The sequence below is a fragment of the Nakaseomyces bracarensis genome, assembly GCF_045282275.1.
Source record: "Nakaseomyces bracarensis strain CBM3 chromosome Unknown Scaff13_0, whole genome shotgun sequence".
Lineage (NCBI taxonomy): Eukaryota > Fungi > Ascomycota > Saccharomycetes > Saccharomycetales > Saccharomycetaceae > Nakaseomyces > Nakaseomyces bracarensis.
In genome coordinates, this window is record NW_027263959.1 from 1,747,583 (window position 1) to 1,769,344 (window position 21,762).

Below are 21,762 nucleotides of genomic sequence, written 5' to 3' on the forward strand. Positions count from 1 at the left end.
ATTTCTCAAAAAAAAAATAACAATAAACCCTAAACTATACCCTAAAAATAAACAAAAAAACTTTTATAAGCCCTATACAAATATACGATAAAATCACATGATATGATACCATTTCATCCGGGTAATGAAATCGACCACCCAAAAGGAAAAAAAAAGTTTTATAAAAAAAAAAAAATTAAAAATAAGAAAGATGCGTTAGAATCTAGAATCTCTCTTTTTTTATTGTATTTCTTCTTGTTTAAAGGGAAGAAGTAATAAATCTAATTTTTTTTTTTAACTTTAATTTATTAAATTATTTATATTGATCTGAGTTATACGTTAAATAAATAATTATACTAATAATTCAAAGACTATTAGGAAGAATAAAAAAAAATATTTTAAATCAAAAAAAAACAACAACAAACTATACACGTTAAAACAACAACAATAAAAAGAACTCTTTTCTAAGAAAAAACAACAACAACAAGAAAAAAACAACAAAAAATACAAATCTTATAAAGTCATTTCTAGGATGGACTTTAGTAAACCGAGATCTTTCGCTGCTAAAGTTGGTGGTGCTAAAGTGGACTCTTTACTTCACGATCCTTCTTTGGTTGATGACTATACTGATATCTTGCGGTTGAAACCGCCCAGAGAAGAAAGTGTGGAGAGTAGTAGTAACATGGGTAGTGTTGTGGTTACGCCTGCTGCTACCAGTGAAGATCTCTCGAAGCAACTGGGTCATGGTGACGAGAAAGTGGAGGAAGTAAGAGAAAACGCAGATCGCGTCGAAAATGTCGCAATAGGAGAGACTCATGTTGATACGGTTAGAAGTAGTATGATAAGTAATACGTCGAGTAGGTATTCTATGAGAAGTGAATCTTACCAGAACCAACTCAGCGAATTGCCAGAGGCAAGCGATAATGGACACGAAGAGGAGAGGGAGCTGAACTTCAATGAAAGCAGTAGTTCAGAGGATGAAACTTATAACTACTCTGATTCAGACTTCGAGGATAACTTGCAGGAGAGAATGAAGAATATCGAGGTCACAAGTGCGGGTTCATTTGTGGATAATATGGATCAGGAAGATAATGATGAGTTTGAAGAAACAGTACAAGACAATATCGGAGAAACAGACGAAGTGGCCTCCACAACTAATGGTATTAACGGTCTAGAATTAGACTCATCGGATGATGATAATGAAGGTATGTTAGATTTTGGAGATGAGGAAGACGAGCTGGACGAGGAAGATGACTACCGACCATTACCTCCCCCAAAAGAGCTCGATCCTGACAAACTATATGCTTTATATCCATTTAACGGTCCTGACTCATCGCATTGTCAGCTAGAACAAGATGAAGCCTGTATGTTACTCAATGATCAAGATGCTTATTGGTGGTTGGTAAAACGTTGTTCAGATAAAAAAATAGGTTTTGCTCCTGCTGAAATTTTAGAGACTTTTCCGGAGCGTTTGGCTAGGTTAAACTGCTGGAAAAATGAAAATATGTCTACACACTCATTCATAAGAAGCGATGGGACTATTGAACGAATTTTTGATAATCCATCAGGCAGTGATATAGAGGATCATGAAGAAGTAGTAGAGAGTGTTATGGAAGATAGCTCAAAAGATTCGACACCCACGAAAACATCGGAGAGGAATAATAAATCTGTTAGTTTTAATGATGTTGTAGAATATGCTAAACGCTTCATTGATGAAGAATACAGCGATTCTGACAATGAAGAAGTAAATGAGCTACGACATTATGATGAGTACTCCGAGGGTCAGCTTGAAGAAAACAATCTTTATGGAAATGATGGAATAATTGATGATGACGATGTTAGTGAAGTAGCCAGTGATGTTTCTTTTGGTACTAATAATATGGCCCCACTGAATATTAAAAAGGTTCGGATACAACAAACTAAAGAAGATACAGAAGTATTAAATAACTCAGATATTGAATCAGATAGTGAAGATAAATCTAACTCTAATGTGTCATCACTTAGAAAGGATGGCTTGCGTAGTACTTCACCATTACCTGAAAATAACCATACTACAAATAACGAGAACACCAACATTTCATTCGAACTAGACGCATTGGACAACGATGACCTTGAATTTACAGAACAAGAAGTAGATAGTGGTACTGAACAAAATAATGGTGTGCCAATCGTGGATGATTATGACAAACAGAGTAAGAATTCATTCGAAGACATTAACGAAAATAACCAGCAGGTCGAGGAAGATACCGTATTCAAAGTTTTCCAAGCTCCCAATATTCCTTTCGCTCCAAATCAAAATACAATGTCCAACTCAAATTCGAACTATTCTATTTCAACTATAGGAGAATACTCTCCATCTTCTGCCGAGTTTGCATCAGATTCACCTAAATCAGAGAAGATGCTAGAAAGTAATGTAATTCCTTCCTCAAAGGCTGTTAGGGATATAGCTGATTTAATCAGATCTGATGAGGAATCGAATGAACATAACGTAGACTCCAATAGATCAATTGAAGAAAATAAAGATGACACTTCAGTATCTTCAATAAATGATGAAGATGGCTTTGAAATGGATGATGAAAACCATGAACTAGGTTCTTCTACAAGTATCAATTCTGCATTTTCTACCTCTAAGAATTTACCAAGTAGGAGTGGTAGCAGCATCACATCGGAATCGGTAAAGCATCATGCAGTGGTACAGGAACTTTACAGTCCAATGTTCTTACAGATGGATTCATTACTACAACAATTAGATGATATTGTACAGTGACTTACGTCTGCAAGATGAAATAATTCCCTTGTTCAAGTTACCACTAAAATCAATTTCCTCACCTCACACTGGACTCATCTCTATTAACAGATTCATTAACATTTATAATCACTTCTCACCCCACTGCATTTATAATATTGGCATCAATTCACGCTCAGAAGTTTACATACATTTTAGTTTTTATTCATTGTTTCAACCTTTTTTTTTATCAAGTTTTATATATCTTTCTCAGGACTTAGTTCTGAAAGTTACTTTTGCATTATATTTAAATAGTAGATATATTACCAATATAATTTCTTAGATTATGTGTATATATTAATAATCCAGTTGGCTCATCGAATGTTATTTGCTATTTACTTGCAGCATTTATTATATTTAAAAATGGAAAAAATTATTATCCTGGACAATGGAAAGGTAAAAAAATTTAAAAAAAACAAAAAACAAAAAATATTCGGATTTGAGAAAATAAAATATTCTAACCTATATTGTAAATGAATTGTTTGTATTAATTTCAGGGCAATTCTTTAACTAATACAATTTTCTAGCGGTATTAATCTGAAATACCTAATATCCTATTAATTGGAAACAAAAAATGTCCAGTTGGAAACCAGATAATGTTGCTGTTGTGCAACTGGCAACTTTACTGAAAAATTGTATGTCGCCTAACCACGATGAACGTACAACAGCAATGGATGCTTTACAACAATTTCAATTACAACCGGAGTTCTTCAACTATCTATGTTATATATTGATTGAAGGTGAAACTGATGAGGTTCTAAAATCCAACTTCAGTCCGAATGACTTACAGAACAATAGGGCCACAGCTGGTATGCTGTTGAAAAATTCCATGTTAGAAAAAGGTGGTTTTGGGAAAGGTAACCATGACCTTGAATATATTAAAACTAATATCATCCATGGTTTATACAACCCAAATATCTTGATATCTAATGTGACTGGTATCGTTATAACTACTTTATTCTCGACCTATTACAGACAGCACAGAGAGGACCCTACCGGCGTTCAAATGTTATCTCAACTACTTGAACTTGTTTCTAATGGTAATGTAGCAAGTATTAAAGCCATATCCAAGATAATGGAAGATAGTGCCCAATTTTTCCAATTAGAATGGGCTGGTAATGTCAAACCAATTGAAACACTTGTTGAAAGCTTCCTGAAATTTATTACAGAGCCTCTAATGAGTTCTGTTATCAGAGCCGAGTCTATAAAATGTATCAACACGATTATTCCACTACAAACGCAGAGTTTTATTGTCCGGATTGATCAATTTTTAGAATTACTTTTCCACCTAGCGCAGTCTGATGAAGATGATGAAGTTAGAACACAAACTTGTATAGCTTTTTCTTTCCTTTTAGAATTCAGACCCGATAAGCTGGTCGATCATTTAAGCGGAATTATCCAATATATGCTACACATTATTGGTACTGTTTATGAAGAAAAAGTTGCTATCGAAGCTTGTGAATTCTTACATGCATTTGCAACGAACTCAAATATCCCCGAACATCTTGTGCAACCTTATATTGCAGATGTGGTACCTGTTCTTTTGGCAAAAATGGTTTATAACGAAGACTCAATTCTAGTTCTAGAAAGCTCAAATGATGACGATGCATATCTAGAGGACAAGGACGAAGATATCAAACCTATAGCCCCCAGAATTGTAAAGAAGAAAGACAATACAGACTCTAAAGCAGATGGAAATGATGCTGATGATGACGAAGATGATGATGAGGGTGATGACGATATTGATACACAGTGGAACTTAAGAAAATGTTCTGCGTCCACACTAGATGTCTTAACAAACATTCTTCCACACGCTGTAATAGATGTAGCATTTCCATTTCTGAAAGAACATCTAACGTCTGACAAGTGGTACATTAGAGAGGCCACAGTTTTGGCTTTAGGCGCAATGGCTGAAGGTGGTATGACATATTTCAACGACCAATTACCTGTATTAATTCCATTTTTAGTAGAACAACTAAAGGATCACTGGGCTCCTGTTAGAAAAATTACTTGTTGGACTTTGAGCAGATTCTCTCCTTGGATTCTAAAAGATCATGTAGAATTTTTGATTCCTGTATTAGAACCAATAATTATTACGTTAATGGATAAGAAGAAGGATGTCCAAGAAGCTGCTATTAGTAGTGTTGCAGTATTTATTGAAAACTGCGATCCAGAGTTAATCGAAACATTACTGTATAGTGAGTTGCTGAAGAATTTTGAAAAATGTTTCCAATTCTACAAAAAGAGAAACCTAATTATTCTTTACGATGCTGTAGGCAGATTTGCCGAAAAATGTGAGCTAGATGATGCTGCCATGCAAACACTTCTGCCACATTTGATTTCAAAATGGGAATTACTATCTGATGATGACAAAGAATTATGGCCATTATTAGAGTGTTTATCTTGTGTAGCCTCATCACTAGGAGAGAAGTTTGCACCAATGGCATCTGAGGTTTACAATAGGGCACACAGAATATTAATCCACTGCATTGAACTAGACAAAAAATCACAGATTGATCCAACTACTGTGGTTCCTGAAAAGGACTTTTTAATCACATCTATTGATCTTATCGATGGTTTAGTTCAGGGTTTAGGTCCACAATCGCAAGAACTGTTGTTTCCTCAAAATGGGCAAGATACTACTTTCTTGGAAATACTGCTAGAATGTCTTCAAGATCCAGTTCACGAAGTTAGACAAAGTTGTTATGCATTATTGGGTGATATCGTCTACTTTTATAAACCCGACATTGTTATTATTAAATTGCAAGAGTTTCTGAAAATCATGGGTCTTGAATTTGTTCACAATACTGGTGAAGAAGATACTAGTGGTATACCTGCATTGATCAATGCTATCTGGTGTCTTGGCTTGATAAGTGAACGTATTAATCTCTCTAGTTGTATAGTTGAGCTATCGAAGTATCTACTAGATCTCTTCTTGAACTCTACAATCACTGACGAGGCTGTTCTAGAAAACCTTGCAATTACAATTGGTCGTTTTGGTATGACACACCCAGAGGTATTTAGCAGTGGACCATTTGCGAATGACCATGCATGGAAGAAATGGAGTGAGAAGGCTATGAAGATTGAAAATATTGAAGAAAAAAGTAGCACATATATGGGCTTTATTAAGATCGTTAATCTAATCGATGATGGTCGGTTGATGTCTTCTGCAACTTTACATAAAGTTATCAAAGGGTTAACTACTGATGTTGATTTCAAGCCTTTCATCACAGAACTTTACGATTTCATGGTTAGACACACAGAATGCATTAACCAGTTAAATCTATCTCAAGAGGAGATGTCATTTTTGAGCCAGTTACATTAGACCTCATACAAAGCATATCAATCACAGGACTAACATATTCACTTCGTAATATTTTTAGTATTCTGGACAAAATTTCCTTCTCTTATCATAACACTGGATAGTGTGTAAATAACCCCACTGCATTGCATAACTAAAGAACAGATATATATATAACTATAATTGATTAGTGAACTTAGTTTTGATTTTACTGATTATTTTTTGTATAGTTTTTTATGTTATTGTTATCTTCTTTCTATTTATATTTGGGAATTTTGTTATTAAATTAAAATATTAGATACTATAGAAGATGGAGTTTTTACAACATAATAGAATAATAATGATATAAGAGTTTTTTTATGAATAGGCTAATTTTTCAAAATTCACTTCTTCAAATGTCAATTCTTTCTTTCTTAAGAATAATTATCACAGTCAGTAAAATATAAAACAAACTTTCAAATGCTTTTAAAACAAAGTTCAAATGTATTTGTCCCCTCTAAATCTTTTCGAATTGATATCTTCAACGAGACTGAACTCATCCTGGCAATGAAATGTAGAGTGTAGGAAAAAAATTGGTCATAAATCGAAAGAAAATAGAGGGATAATGACAACAATTCAATCCAATTCAATTTGGAAATCACTGATTAAAATTATGACATTATGATATGAAATAGTTATAAGAAACAGATAAAAGGGAATAGTAAGGGAAAAAAAATAATAATCAGAATAGCAAGTCAAGTGTACAACAGACACATAATGCAGCCAAACATGCTGTCATACAGTCATCGTTTCCCCTTTGTGGAGGTTGTTGTTGGACGTATATTGGTTGCTGACCTTGGTGATAGCCTTGTTGAGGAGGACCTTGTTGGTAACCTTGTTGTGGAGGACCTTGTTGGTAATATCCTTGTTGAGGTGGGCCCTGTTGTTGGTATTGAGGTGCTTGTTGGTAATAACCTTTATTACTATCACCTCCTTGCGCTGGTGGTGGAGCAGCTGGACGAGAGTACTGGTCAAAATATTCAACAGGTACAATATAAAAAAACAACAAAAAACCAAATGGATTTTTACGGACGACATTTCTTGAAATCCATTAGTTTTAATTTTCTTATTATGTAAATCATTTATTTTGGTTAGTATTTGTAATATAATTAATATAGTTTTCTTTTAAAAAGAGAGGGGACATACTTGTTGCTTATTATCACTACCGTAATATTCTTGTGCTGACATTACTTATTTGTTCTTTAATACTTTAATTTTCTTTATTTTGGTATATTTTATCTTGTTCTTATAAAATACATTAAATTTATAATTTAGACTAAATAATATAGGTGATGAGTTACACTCCTTATTAAAAAAAAACAAATAAAGGGAAAGAAATTCGATTTCTGTAAAAAAAACAAACAAACAAAAAGAAAGTAATGATATAAAAGATTACCCAGAAAATTCAAAAAAATAATAATATAAAATCTTGGAATTGGGTCTTACAAATGTGGCCTTTTGTCCCTTAAACTCGGGAACCCAATGACAACTGATGGCTGTGTTGTCTACGTCCAATTTTCGATTTGCCCTTGCCTTCCCACCTTTCTATCTACTGACCCTTCTAAGACATTTCTTCATTTTTCCGGAGATTGCACTTTCAACAGAGGTGGAATGAGTGCAGGGAGAAAACAAAAAAGAAAACAAAATATCATCCTTTTTTATTTTTTTTTTATAAATACTCTCCTTTTCCCAGCATCATATCATATCATATCGTATCATGTCGTATCGTACATATATCTTACAAATAATCACAGCTTATTTCTTTCAATATGTCCAGCTCATACATATAAAAGCACTACACGTAATAATATTTTTTACATAAATACAAATACATCACACTACTCTCTAGAAATCAAATCACAAGTTCTATACAATTTACTTAATTTTCATTGGCTAAAATGAGCCAAATAAAAAACGCCCCGTATTTACAATATAAATAAACATCATGAAGCACGACAATAAAACAAAAATTTTACCCGTGATAAGCCTTTTCAGTACTGGGGTGTGTAGGGTAAATTAGATATTATCTCAAGAGTATATTCAATTAAAGTGCAGTATGTATAACTTTGTACAGTAGTCTTCTTAAGGCTATAAGAGACATGAGGAATACCAGAGACATAAGAAGTACGAGAGACATGAGGGCTATAAGAGACAGAGGTTAAAAAAAAAAAAGGCGAACGGTGAAAGCCCACCGCGCTGCGCACCGCAGAAAAAATCAAAAATCAAAAAAAAAAAGGCGCGACGCAAAAATTTTTTCTTACTTCGAAGAGGTGTCAAAACTCTAATGAAAAAAAAATAAAAATTATAGTGACAAAAGGAATATGTTAAAAATAAAAAGAGGCAGCAAATTTATACAACACGTAAATCTGGGATACTGATTTTAATTTCTTTGAATAAAAAATTATACTTCTTAGTTATAGTAACAAGGAGGTTAGGCTTCCTAATTACAAATCAAAATAACTAAAATAATAAAATAATAACAAAAACAAAAGACAATTCAAAACAATATTTTGTAAATATATAACATAAACAAAGGAAAGACAAAACCAGTCATAGATACAATTAAAAGGCCATTGATTTTTTTAAGAACTAATAAGACACGATATAAAAATACCTACCAAAATAAAAAGATATAAAAAAAATAAAAGTATAAAATGGCCATGTTTGTTAATAAAAGGTTCACTAAACTGGTGAAGCTGATCTTGGCTATAACTGGTTTAATAGGTTTAGTATACATTATATCTGAGTTTCTAGATAATGGCTCTGCCTCTGCGATTGCAAGTAGACTCTCACAAGAAACTATGGATGGTTTCAGGAAGAAATATGAGAGTTTCAATGGTGGATCACCCCTTTCCATATTGGGTTCATCTAAGAGTGATATACGAACTGAAGCAGACATTCTAAAGCTAAAGGATTTCTACGGTACTATTTTCAACCTATTAAAGGATTACTCTCCACCAGGCAAATCCGCTAGAGAATACGACGCGAACTGTGGTCTAGAAGGCGATACCAGTGCTAGAGACGATGCTACGCCTATCTGGGGCAGATTGTCATTTGATAAGTTGAGTGGCTGCTTAAAGGTATCTTCCCAAGAGCAACAACTCTTAAAGAATTCCCATAAGCTATACGTTGATAAGATCAATCAACAAGTGCTACCCAAGAACTCTTACAAAGGTAGAGGTATTGTCACCGTTGGTGGTGGTAAATTTTCTTTAATGGCTACCTCTATGATTAATGCTATTAGAAAGACAGGAACTACTCTACCAATTGAAGTGTTTATCCCTCCTGCCGATCAAGGTCAAGAAGATTTCTACTGTAACACGTGGCTACCGAAATACAATGCCAAGTGTATTTATATCACCGATATTCTTTCTGAAAAGATGATAGAGAGCTTTACATTTGAAGGTTACCAATTCAAATCTTTGGCCTTGATTACATCTAGTTTCGAAGATATCTTACTACTAGACGCAGATAACATTCCTTTGCAGCCTCTAGATAAGATATTTGATTCTGATATTTATAAATCAGCCGGTTTGATTTTGTGGCCAGATTTCTGGAGGAGAACTACCATGCCACTATTTTATGAAATTGCAGGTATGCCATACAACAAGAACAAACGTGTTCGTAACAACTTCGATGATATCACTCCTCCTGAAGTTTATACTAAGGATATGACTGACTTCTCCGATGTACCATTCCATGATATGGAAGGGACACTACCTGACCCATCCACTGAGTCTGGTCAACTATTAATCAGTAAAGGTAAACATATCCCTACTTTACTATTGTCTTTGTACTATAATGTCAATGGTCCAAGTTGGTACTACCCTATTTTCTCGCAAAGAGCTGCCGGTGAAGGTGATAAGGAGACATTTATCGCCGCTGCACAATATTATGCTCTTTCATATTACCAAGTCAAGACTTTGCCAGGTGTTGATGGTTATTTCAGAAGTGACAACAACGAATTCCGTGGTGTTGGTATTTTACAGCACAATTTCATCCAGGACAATGCCTATTACATGCAATTGTTTCAACATAGTAATGAAAAGTATAATGCTATCCGTCAAAGTGGTAAGAGAATACCCTATGACAAAGATTACAGTATGAGTTCCGTTTTCAATGAGTTTTTCTCTACTAAAAAACCCGACAGTAATGAATACACTCCAAATGCTGGTGTCATGTTTGTACATTGTAACTTACCTAAGTTCGACCCACTGGTTTCCTGGGAGAACAATGACCTAATTGAAAATGGCAAACACATCCGTTCTTTCAGAAACAAGAAGATAATTTCTAAATATGACATTGAACTAGAGAACTATAAATTGTTCAAGGAGAACTTATGTCCATACGAAACCGGTAAAGGTTCATTTAGCTACCTAGACAAGAAGTTGTCCCCAGAAGACTGGGCCTCAATGTGTAAATATATTGAAGATCGTTGTGAGTACCTGGAGAGTACTCATGAAGAATCCATCTCTAACTGATGACGATAAAGATTTTTTATTTTTTACTCCATACATGACATTATATATTTAATACATCTATTATTTTTTTGTTTATTTTTCATTATTATTATTTAATTGGTTTTCAAGAAATTTTTTTATTAACATATAATTCACTTTCTATCATTCATTCTTTTATTATTATCTGTGGGGTTGTTAATAGTTAAAGGCCAGTAATGCTCAATTTCTTTTCTTTTTCTTTATTTTATTCTTGGTTCATGGTAATATCATATCAACCCATCAAAAAAAAAACTGTTACTTATGAGCTGTCCTAATGTATTTGAGCTTAGTTGATGTCGTTTCCCGGGGTGGAGAAACGATTGTCACAATTCAATTTCACCCAAAATAATACAGACAATTAGCTAAGGCAACAGGTGACACGAAGAAGAACAAACGGAGAAAGCTTAGTTCAACCTATTCGTAGTTTTTCTTTTTTCAAGAACTTGTATGTCGGTATTCTCAAGCAACAGCTACATATGGAGTTTTTTTTTTTGGGTGAAAGCATGAGATTTACCTGGCTAGCCTTGGACGCATCACGACATGTGGGTCGATCCAATGATAGTATTATTGTAAGGAGTACCGCAGCCGGTAAACCAAACTGTATTAGCTTATTTTTTTATTCTCGCGTTCCTCCTGTTGGTTTTAGGGGGGAATTTAGCTTTTTCTTCTCTTCTCTCAATTGTTTTAAACAACCGGATGAGATATAATTTTACAGCAACTAATCTTGACTAAAGAAAGCACAGAGCTTAAAAGAGCTGTTAAAGCTGATACTCTCTAATCTTACCAAATCTAGGAGTATAAATAAATAAAGATAAATTAAGTAAAAAAAAAAAAATCTCGAAAAAGGAGAGTTATAAGTGAATTATTTATAATAAGTTAAAAAAAAACCCCTAATAAACAGCAGGTATTCGTTATAGGCCGAGTATATTTACTAGATAAAGTATTGTAGATAAGGAAGAAGAAAACTACAAATAAAGTCTCGAAAAAAAAAAAAAAACCTAAAGAAATGAGTATAATATTGAACAAAAGACATGTTCGTTTGGCATTGGTGACGTTGTTACTAATATTTGTCACTTATCTGGTTGCATTTAATGGTCCTTCTGGAAAGACTCAATTACCTAGTTCCAGTCTAGTTAACTCAGTGGGTGACAATGGTAATATTCCTGGTATACACAAAGATCATGTGGATAAACAAGAGAACTCTAATGGTGTAGCGGTGAAAGCGGATGCACCAGTAATGCCTAGTTTCAATGACAACAAAGGCGTTGAGCCTAAGGCAGAAGAAGAAGAGGAATTCATTGCGGCTGATGAATATGAGCGCATACTGAAGACCTCACCAGTTATAGTATTCAGTAAATCATATTGCTCCTTCAGCAGAAGGTTGAAGACCTTGCTGCGTACTTCTTACAGTATGGACCCTGAATTCTTCGTTGTTGAAGTGGATAAAGTCAAGAATGGTGACAAATTATTCAGTTATGTTAAACATCTAACCGGAAGGAAAACAGTTCCAAATATGATAGTAAATGGTGTTTCTAGAGGTGGATACGATGATATCGCTGCTCTTCACAATAAAGATCAATTACTAGGGTTGCTAAAAGAATGGTGTGCTAGTACATCTTTGACGGTTTCAAAAGCTGGTGAAAGCCCAAATAAAGAAGATGACTAAACAATAGTAACAACTAAAATCCCTCATTTTCCTTCATTTCTGTGACCTTCTTGTCTCTGTTTTACTTAATATTTTAACCCTTTCTAGATTATAGATACCATAGCTTCAATTTTTTTTTCTTTCCATTTTATCACGATCGCCTAAAGCCTTTGTACACAAAGGACTAATATATAAGTATTATAGTATTGCTAGCATTATCTAAAACCTTGAATATAAGTTATAAGATAAAGATCTTAAAAAGCTACTTTTTATTTTTATATTATATAGTTAGACTGTGTTTCTTCATATATTTTGTTCTTTTCTGAGGTAACAATAAGCCTCATTAAGAAGGAGAAAAAAGACTTCTAACCAATAGTCAAAAACACAAAACCATGGTATTGTGATTGATCTTGTTCACATATACTAGGACAAACAGTAATATTGCAATGAAAGTTGAGCTCAAAGAGGTACATGCTGTTTACAGCTGGAGCTGGGACATTCCACGATCCACTAATGATGGATCAATAGTTGAAGCCGATGATGACGAAGATGTTTGTGGTATCTGTAGAGCAAGCTACCATGCTCCTTGCCCTAACTGTAAATATCCAGGTGAATCATGTGCTATTGTAGCAGGTAAATGTGGTCATAATTTTCACGTTCATTGTATAAGTCGATGGATTGACACTGCTACTTCCAAAGGTCTGTGCCCCATGTGCAGACAGAAGTTCGAACTCTTAGAAGGCATACGGCTTAATGATCCACATAAGACCCATTTCAAAGAGATAGAAGCCAAGAGATTTAGGGAAATACAAGAGCAGATAGAGGCTGGTAATTATGAAGCTCTAGAAGAAGAGATTCCTCCAATTCAAGAAGATGTTGAGATGAGTTAAAAGAGTAAGAAAACAAGTGTAATATGAAACTTTTGTATCCATCATATACTTCCTATGGTAAATATTATTTATCTAATTGTAACATTAATGGAATTGAACGCCATCAAATATACGTTAATCCCAATTAATACCCAAGGACCTTTTATTTAATTGTTTATAGATGGAACTGTTGATCGATTGTTCAAATTTGTGCTGCTTTTGGCAACCCACAAGGGGTCTTACACAAATACAGCTCAAATTAACTCACTGGCTCCAGGATAAGCAAGTATGGCTCACATGGAATCCAACAGTAACAATATTAGCTTTTTGTTATATTTGTATCGTAATATGTATTATTTGCCTTAATCTATTATAATTTTTTTCTATTCGAAAAGAATTAGATGTTTTTGATTTTTAGTATACTGAAACGATATTATCGAATGACAAAAAAAATATATAAGACTGCTAAAGGTTAAATACTGCTATAATAACGACAGCTTCTTTAATTGGACTACAACATTGACTAAGAGCTGCTGAGGTCTGTGTTAATTTGATATATAAATATATATCTTTGCCCCAGTTTCATTGGCGTGTAGTCATTAAAGATGAGAAAGTGTGAGTTGATACTACGACGTAGTTTAAAGACATTACATACTCCTGTATATTCACTAAATTCTGTTAAAGTTCGGAAGGAGTTGCTAGAAGGGATCCAGCTTTTGAATACGATATTAGAAACAAGTTCAGATCATAGAAGTATCCTCTACAAGAGTAAATATAAGGAACTTCCTCAGTTTGTATCTGCCCATGATAGTGTAAGATTTCAGAAACTAGTCAGGGATTATATGGACTCAAATGCAGTTAATGAGATAAAGAGAGGCAATACTGGCCAGAGTAGGGACACAAAACTATCCACTATAGGTCTCAGATTATTTTTGGATATACATGGTGCCAACTTATCACCATTGGGTACTATGTTGTGCTATGAGTTGATGAATCACTACAACAAATATCCGGTTAAGGATACCTTATTAGGATTTCAAATCGCTATTAATCATGTCAGGGAATATCTGAAAGCTAATAAAATAGATGTGACAGACAGTCAGGATATCAAAACGTTGGTCCGTAAACTTGTGCATAGCAAGCAGGATTATGATTCAGCTCTTCAAGTTTTGGGTGCCTTAGATTACAATCTTGTCTCAGATGATGTTATAAGAGTCGTAAAAGGTAATAAAACCTACGATGATGTTGAATTTACAAAAGGTTGTAAATTGTCTACAGGTATCATGGACAATAACGAGCCATATTTAAGATCTCTCGACCTACCACAGAAAAAACTAGTATCAGTCGATGAGGAAATGTGTGTGCTGACATATGAAGGTACCTTAAGGGAGGCTAACAAAATATTACCTACTCTGCATTATCTACAACAAATTGATAAAAAGTTGTTACTGATTGTTACTGGAGAGTGTGTGGGTGATGCATTGGCTGCCATTACAATACACAATAACAAATGCAAGAGGAAAAATAAGAAACACCGTACCGTAATTATAAAATACTACAGTAAGGACTATAACAACTTATCTCTGCAAGAAAATGTTGATCTCCAAGAATTTTTAAAACTACCAAATGGCATTCATAGCATTTACTCACCAAATTTTAGTGAATTGGTGCCTAGCAAAATTACAGGAGATCAATACTACGGTTCAGTGACATCCTTGAAAGCTACAACAGGAGAGACTTTTATTTATAATGATGAATTGCCTGAGAGTTTAAGAAATAAAGAGAGTGAGATACTAAAACAGAGCGTTACCCTACATGTAGGCGCCGTTAATGAATTCATTATTGAGCAAAGAAGAAATCAAATGGATAACCTCTTCAACAACTTTTTATGCCATGCATTAGCCAATGGGTTTATTCCAGGGAAAGGAATTGCTCTCTGCAAGACTATTCCCTCTTTAGTAGAACTCATGAAGTCTCCTGAAATCGCTGAAAATTTAATGCAGAAGTCTGCAATTAACACTGTCATATCTGCTATTACCCAATACGCTGAAAAATCTCTCTTATATTCAACAGGCAATAGCAAATTTGAAGTTTCTGAAATGGTATCTAAAACCATTCAATCTCCAAATTTTAGATATGCAAAAATGGATAACAATTCTGAAGAGCTGATTGACAGCACAAATACTGGTAACATCGAATCCTGGTCAGCTGTTGACGAAACTATAGGTAACTCTCTAAATTTTGTGCAGTTGTTAGCCAGTTGTAATACAGCAATCTCGTTGGTACTAGAGAAACCTAAGAAGAAATAAGAGTGTTATCATTTTAAAAATTACATAAACTAACAAGAGAGCAAAGAAACTGTAAATATATTAGGCATTTTTTTCCCTTTATACAAGACACAATATATCATTGGAGTTTTTCTTTTCAAATAAAACTTGTATATATAAATAATGTAAGCGTATTATAATAATATAAATATATTATAATAAATATAAATATATTATAATATATATGATACTATATTGAACAGTAACTTGAGACAATGACGTTTAAAATGATAAAGTATAGTTTCCAGGGGAGATGATTAAAGAAGAACAAAATTAAATGTAGGCATCCTTCTTTTAGGTTTCCATTGATGTAAATCCCAATTGTTTATTTAGACACTCTTGATAGAAATATTATTTTATTTGTTAGTTCGTTATTGCATTTAATGCTATTGATAACCAAAAAAGTATATTTAACTCAAAGTACAACAAATTAATTAAGGGAGAACTGTTCTGTAATTCAAGAATTCGAAATGGCATTGCGTAAAGAGCGTGGTCAAACAGGAATAGTGAGAAGAATCATTGTACCATTTGTTTCCTTATTTGCTTTTTTCCTTGATTGCACGGTACTGCTTGGTATTCAATTAGCAGCTAAGTTTGGTCTTGGCGATCATACTATTAAGGAGCAAAAACTATTAAATTATACAAAACGTCAGTTTATTGTTATTCTAACCTCAATCTTAAGAATTGTGGCACCTTGTAAAGTTCAGATAACAACTGATAGTGACTCTATTGAGGATGGGACTTTTTATTTGGACCGGAGTACAGGAAGATTAAGGGCCGATTTGTCTACCAAATCGGTTACCATATGTAACCACCAAATATATACAGATTGGGTATTTTTGTGGTGGTTAGCTTATACAGGAGACATTGCTTCTAATATTTTTATAATGTTGAAGAAATCCTTGAGGAAAATACCTGTTTTAGGTTATGGTATGGAAAACTTCAACTTCATTTTTATGAATAGAAAATGGGCCCAAGACAGGATCAATATGAGCAACCATCTGAATGTCATAAGCGCTGATTCGAGAGGTTGTGGTCCGCTTGCTGGTAAGAAACCTATTTCTGTTAATCCTGACGGTGAGGAAATCTGGGACACAAACACTATTGATAAAAGGAATATTAACTGGCCTTATAATCTAATACTATTCCCAGAAGGTACTAATTTGAGCGCACATACAAGAAAGGTCAACGAAGCTTATGCGGAAAAAATTGGTAGAACCCCTTATCGTCACGTATTAATGCCAAGATCCACTGGTTTAAGGTTCTGTCTACTGAAACTAAGAAATACAGTAGATGTTGTGTATGACATCACGATTGGGTATTCTGGTATTCACCACACCGAATATGGTCAGGATGCATATTCCTTGAAGAATATCTTTCTACGGGGTAAGTATCCAAAATTAGTGAGTATTTATGTCCGTGCTATAAAAATTGATGATATCCCCATCGATGATGAATTAGATTTCACCGAATGGCTGTACAAACTATGGAAAGAAAAAGATGATCTTATGGAATACTTTTATGAACACGGAACTTTTGCTAACAAGAAGAAGAACCAAAAATCACTAACAGCTGATTGCAGCATTAAAAACTATGAATTTTTCCCTGTTTTCATTGTCCCTATTGTTTTCGTATATGTTTTCTATTGGTTTTGGAAACATATCTTATAGTATTTATCAATAGGTTGCTTGAAAATATATTTCGACAAGGCTATATTTATCATTAATAAGAAGTCGCTATTAGACGTTGTCTTTCGTGATCAGTATGGCTGTTCTAAAATTTATCTGTAATATTCCAATTATGTATTAATTTTTAATAATAACTTTAATAATATCATCAGTAATACTAATTAAGAGCATAATATCATTAATAATACTTAGTAAGAGCATAATATTATATATAGTATAAAGTAGAGCATATTGTTTTATTTGTTCTCCTGAACATATTTGTATAAATAGTAAATGTATGACAACAAGACGAAAAAATTGACATCTTATACTCCCTTAAATTAAACATGAAGTCCGAATTTTCATAATTTAACCTTTTGATCTTCAATTTCCTTCCAGTCTTCGTCGGTAAGGGTTTTGTAGATTTTATAGTCCTTTAACCAGAAAATTTCATCATTACCATCTAGTCCATGAGGTAACTTTTGATCCCTATAACTTTTCTTGGAAATCTTGTGATTATCTGTCATTTTGATCTCATTAACAAACTTGACAAATAAAGGTAAAGCATATTTTGGTAGTTTATGGTTTAGAGAAGCTAAAATATCATTCAATAGACGGGTTTTCTGTTCCTGGGTAAAGTCCGTTGATTTCAACTTGATAATAGCAAATCCAGCTCTTCCTTCATATTTTGGTACCTTAATACCAACAACAACAACCTGCGCAATATTGTCTTTGCTAGCAACAGTTAATTGATCTTCAACTTCCATAGTAGAAACGTTTTCGGATTTCCATCTAAAGGTGTCACCCATTCTATCTAAGAAATACCATTGTCCATATTTATCAGCTTTGAGTAAGTCTCCACATCTATACCATGCATCGCCCTTCCTGAAAACATCTCTGATGACCTTTGACTTGGTTGCCTTTTCATTTCCTAAATATCCTTGGAATGAAGTCTCTGGTTTTCTTGGAAAAAATATTCTCATTAACATCTCACCAGGTTCGCCTGTTTTTGGAACTTCACAATATCCTTTTTCATTTCTATAGATCACAGAATCATCTTCAGGATCAACCCTGACTAAAGTTTGTTGATATTGTAAAAACCAATGAATGATTGTACCATAGCTTCTACAAGCTCCAACTCCGAATTCTCCGCGTTGATATGTAGTAGTAGCAAAAGGTGCTTCAGTAGCTGCGTAAAATTCGCCAATAACTTCAATACTAAATCTCTTTCTAAAATCTTGCCAGATATCAGGTCTCAAACCATTACCATAAGCAACTTTGGCCTTGTGCATGTGTTCCCACTTAGTTTCCGGAGAATTTAGCAAATATCTACAAATTTCACCCACGTATTGAACATGAGAGGCCTCTGTCATACAAACTTGCTTCCAGAAAGTGGTAGCAGAAAACTTATGTGAAATGGCTAGACATCCACCTTTAGATAGAATAGCACATGCACCTAACAGAGCAGCTGTAGAATGGAAAAGAGGCATAGCAGTAAAAACCGTGCTTTCATTACTCATATGAAGAACGTGACCGAACAATTGGCAACCAACATGAGCTTTTCTCCATGACATAATAGCAGACTTTGGCAAACCAGTTGTACCAGAAGTATAAATTAACATGGCAGGTTTGAAATCGGTTAATCCAGCTGGTGATCTAATTTCAGGTTCTTGCAAAAAGGTTGGTGAGTTGGCATCGGTTAGAATATTCATCAGTTCAGTCTCGTTTAGATAGTTCAATTGAATGCCAGGAATTGCATTCATAATTTCTTCTTCGCTTTCCTTGATTGATTTGCTGGCATCTGGGTCTATAAATACTTTAGAAATACTAGAGATCTTCAAAGAATGAACTAGAGGGCTACCTATGGTATTGTAATTTAAAAATGCAGGGATAGCACCAATATTCCAACTGGCTAACCATAAAAACATAAATAATGGCTTGTTTGTACAGTCAATACCAATATAATCACCGGCTTGAACATTATAATTATGGTGAAGAATGTATGACAACCTTAAGACAATGTCATAGGATTGCTTATAAGAAAAGGTTTCTAGTTCAAATTCACCCTTTTCCTTTAGAGGCCTTGGATATGAAATAAGCAAACGGTGACCGTTAGATTCAACTTGCTCTTCGAATTGATACCAACATTGAAATCTTCTTTTCCTCACAGACCAAGCATACATAATAATAGCTTTGAAGAAGTAAGGAATAATATACAAATCTTCTCTAATATGATTTTCCTGGTCAAGTTTTTCAAACCAGCCACCAAGTGTCCATGACAAAAGTTCATGTATTGGATATAGTACAATACGCACTATTCTGAATAGCAGCCAGAATATACGACCCACAATAAAATTTAACAGTTTAATAGGAGAGGGCATATTAGTTCTTTATTTTTTATTATTATTGGTAACTATCCAAATAGAAAGTATAGAATTGCAAATTCAAATATAGCTAGTTTTAATGATATATTTTTTTGTGGTAATATTAAGTTACTTCAAATGGGGAATAGGGAGAACTGTATTGATAATAAGTAAAAGCAAAAGAAAAGATCACTAGAGCTATAGTATACGTTACGTTAAAAAGTAATACTAGCAGTTTCTATTTCTGTTGTTGTTAATAGCAGGAAAACTCGAACGAATAGGAATAGACTAAACTTTTCTTCTAGGGTATCACTTCCTTCTTTTTCCTGTTCTAAAATCCTGCAAATCGAATTAGATACCAGAAATACTAGTTATTTATCCAGAACTTATAGAGTGAGTATTTAAGAAAATATGAATTCCCCTTTTTTAGGTTATTTTATTTTGTAATGATTATATATTTCACCACTGTAATGCGACTATGCATTATTAATTCGTCTTGTTGCAATTTTCAATTGGCATTCACCTCGAGAAACGAACTGAGCGTAGAGAAGCCCCCAGAGGAAACACCCTAAAAGACGCAAAAACTATGTAAATTTCTCGAAAACGAATTGAAATTCTTAGGTTTTCCAGTCTCGCGTTTATAACACTGAAATAGTAAATAAATAGCTATTTCCTGTGTTTGAATTGCTCACTTTCTTCTTTTTTAATTTCTGTTATGTAATTACAATAATCACACACATATTTTTACTGTAAAAGACTTTAACGTATAGTTTGTTCATCGCGAACACTTTTTATTCTATGTAAATTTATAGAAAATCTAAACCCAGAACAAATTCTGAAATAAAAAACTATGGCCCACTAGAAAGAAAGAAAGAAATGTAAATGAGAGAAACAGCAATTATTTGGCACTGTTGGGAAGAAGGGGATCACTTCAGTCACGATAGTAGAGCCATTGGTGACCAGAATGGTGGATGGGCTTGACTGCGAGTAAGTGTCAGTGTCGACGATGGTGTAGGGGGTTGAGCCTGTATGAGTCTTGCGTCTGAGGTTGAAAATAACTGTAGTTAACCTTAAATTTCATTTGTATGAGCGTTTGTCGTTGGCTGATGAGGAATCGGAGCTGTAATTCATACTAAAGTCTAGGTTTACTTCAGATTCTTGCAAGCGACGGTCTAATATATAAACTGACCATAGTATGATACAATTGGTCAACAAGAAAACAAATATAGTCCAAGACATTGCTTTAGCTTTGACACCAGAATGTGATTTCACGATACCTAGGCTTGCCACGGTCAATAAATTCACATTTGCTCTTTTGGCGACATGTTCCCACATTACACCAAATGACCATAACAGTAACAATAGGGTTGATATAGCAATATTTACCTCTTGAACTAGCGGTTTGTAAGGGAGGTAAGGGATGAGATAGTACAATATACCTAAAAATATTAACAAATTGAGAGCAATAGTAGCAATTAATAACTGAGGGTGAATTATTTTTGTTGATGCTATGTGTGCCAGCTCTATTAAATTCAATGTAATGTGTACCGTATTGCTTGTGGAATTAAAATTAGGCAATTTAGTGCTTTCTGGGATATTAAATAACTGTAGTACTACGTCACTGTAGATGTCTTCATCCACAATCGATTTTCTTGAATAGCAATATCTTGAAGCCGTATCATTTTTTAAATTGTATATACGAGGAATATCGTCCACACAAGTATGTAAATAACCCATTTTAACAACCATATCTTCTAAACCTGTTGTTTTGGGACTATGTTTAAATGAACTTTTTATCATGGGAAATAAAGGTGATTCCTTGTTAAACTCCAATTTGCTTAAATATGTGCCCATTTGTGATGGAGTATAGCATCCGACCAAGAGAAATACAGTTAGAAATATGTTTATAAAATAAAAGGTAATGACTATTATTCTTGGTGCTCTTTTAAGAGCAAACCATAATAGTGAAACTGAAAACATAGTAGATAGCTAGGTTTGTTTGTTTGCTGCTATCACAATACTTTTTCTTTTATAATTATTATTGCTACATAACTACATTCCAGAAATCAATAGAAGTAAGATTGAAAGGCCGTAATATTTTAAAGCTAAGTTATTTATATAAATCAAAACTATAGGAGTTGTTATAATATATGACCTTGTAAAAAAAGGCATCAAGTTTTATCAGTTTCATATTAGTTTTAGCGTCACTTTATCACTTCTCACAACATTATAAAACAATCTTGAAGTTAAGTTGTGTTTTTTTATTCATTTCCTTTATTTATTTTCAG

The 21,762-nt window shown here is 33.8% G+C and overlaps 9 protein-coding genes across 9 annotated transcripts; 7 read left to right on the forward strand and 2 right to left on the reverse strand.

The window, feature by feature from the left end:
- Positions 1-511: 511 nt before the first annotated feature.
- On the forward strand, positions 512-2,746 carry BUD14 (protein phosphatase regulator BUD14; the record flags this gene model as incomplete). Its single annotated transcript, XM_071054975.1, has 1 exon — positions 512-2,746. The coding sequence occupies one exon, from the start codon at positions 512-514 to the stop codon at positions 2,744-2,746; it is 2,235 nt and encodes a 744-aa protein (XP_070909668.1).
- A 592-nt stretch (positions 2,747-3,338) lies between these two features.
- KAP104 (Kap104p) lies at positions 3,339-6,089 on the forward strand (the record flags this gene model as incomplete). The annotated part of the gene is made up of 1 exon (XM_071054976.1): positions 3,339-6,089. The coding sequence occupies one exon, from the start codon at positions 3,339-3,341 to the stop codon at positions 6,087-6,089; it is 2,751 nt and encodes a 916-aa protein (XP_070909669.1).
- A 2,669-nt stretch (positions 6,090-8,758) lies between these two features.
- Positions 8,759-10,585, forward strand: MNN2 (alpha-1,2-mannosyltransferase MNN2; the record flags this gene model as incomplete). The annotated part of the gene is made up of 1 exon (XM_071054977.1): positions 8,759-10,585. One exon carries the CDS (start codon positions 8,759-8,761, stop codon positions 10,583-10,585), a length of 1,827 nt encoding a protein of 608 aa, XP_070909670.1.
- Positions 10,586-11,609: 1,024 nt separating this feature from the next.
- GRX7 (glutathione-disulfide reductase GRX7) lies at positions 11,610-12,269 on the forward strand (the record flags this gene model as incomplete). Its single annotated transcript, XM_071054978.1, has 1 exon — positions 11,610-12,269. One exon carries the CDS (start codon positions 11,610-11,612, stop codon positions 12,267-12,269), a length of 660 nt encoding a protein of 219 aa, XP_070909671.1.
- Positions 12,270-12,694: 425 nt separating this feature from the next.
- Positions 12,695-13,138, forward strand: APC11 (anaphase promoting complex subunit 11; the record flags this gene model as incomplete). Its single annotated transcript, XM_071054979.1, has 1 exon — positions 12,695-13,138. One exon carries the CDS (start codon positions 12,695-12,697, stop codon positions 13,136-13,138), a length of 444 nt encoding a protein of 147 aa, XP_070909672.1.
- A 584-nt stretch (positions 13,139-13,722) lies between these two features.
- On the forward strand, positions 13,723-15,426 carry TCM62 (Tcm62p; the record flags this gene model as incomplete). Its single annotated transcript, XM_071054980.1, has 1 exon — positions 13,723-15,426. One exon carries the CDS (start codon positions 13,723-13,725, stop codon positions 15,424-15,426), a length of 1,704 nt encoding a protein of 567 aa, XP_070909673.1.
- Positions 15,427-15,914: 488 nt separating this feature from the next.
- Positions 15,915-17,114, forward strand: CST26 (putative acyltransferase; the record flags this gene model as incomplete). The annotated part of the gene is made up of 1 exon (XM_071054981.1): positions 15,915-17,114. The coding sequence occupies one exon, from the start codon at positions 15,915-15,917 to the stop codon at positions 17,112-17,114; it is 1,200 nt and encodes a 399-aa protein (XP_070909674.1).
- A 359-nt stretch (positions 17,115-17,473) lies between these two features.
- On the reverse strand, positions 17,474-19,492 carry FAT1 (long-chain fatty acid transporter FAT1; the record flags this gene model as incomplete). Its single annotated transcript, XM_071054982.1, has 1 exon — positions 17,474-19,492. One exon carries the CDS (start codon positions 19,490-19,492, stop codon positions 17,474-17,476), a length of 2,019 nt encoding a protein of 672 aa, XP_070909675.1.
- Positions 19,493-20,551: 1,059 nt separating this feature from the next.
- On the reverse strand, positions 20,552-21,454 carry FIG1 (Fig1p; the record flags this gene model as incomplete). Its single annotated transcript, XM_071054983.1, has 1 exon — positions 20,552-21,454. One exon carries the CDS (start codon positions 21,452-21,454, stop codon positions 20,552-20,554), a length of 903 nt encoding a protein of 300 aa, XP_070909676.1.
- Between the last annotated feature and the right edge of the window lie 308 nt (positions 21,455-21,762).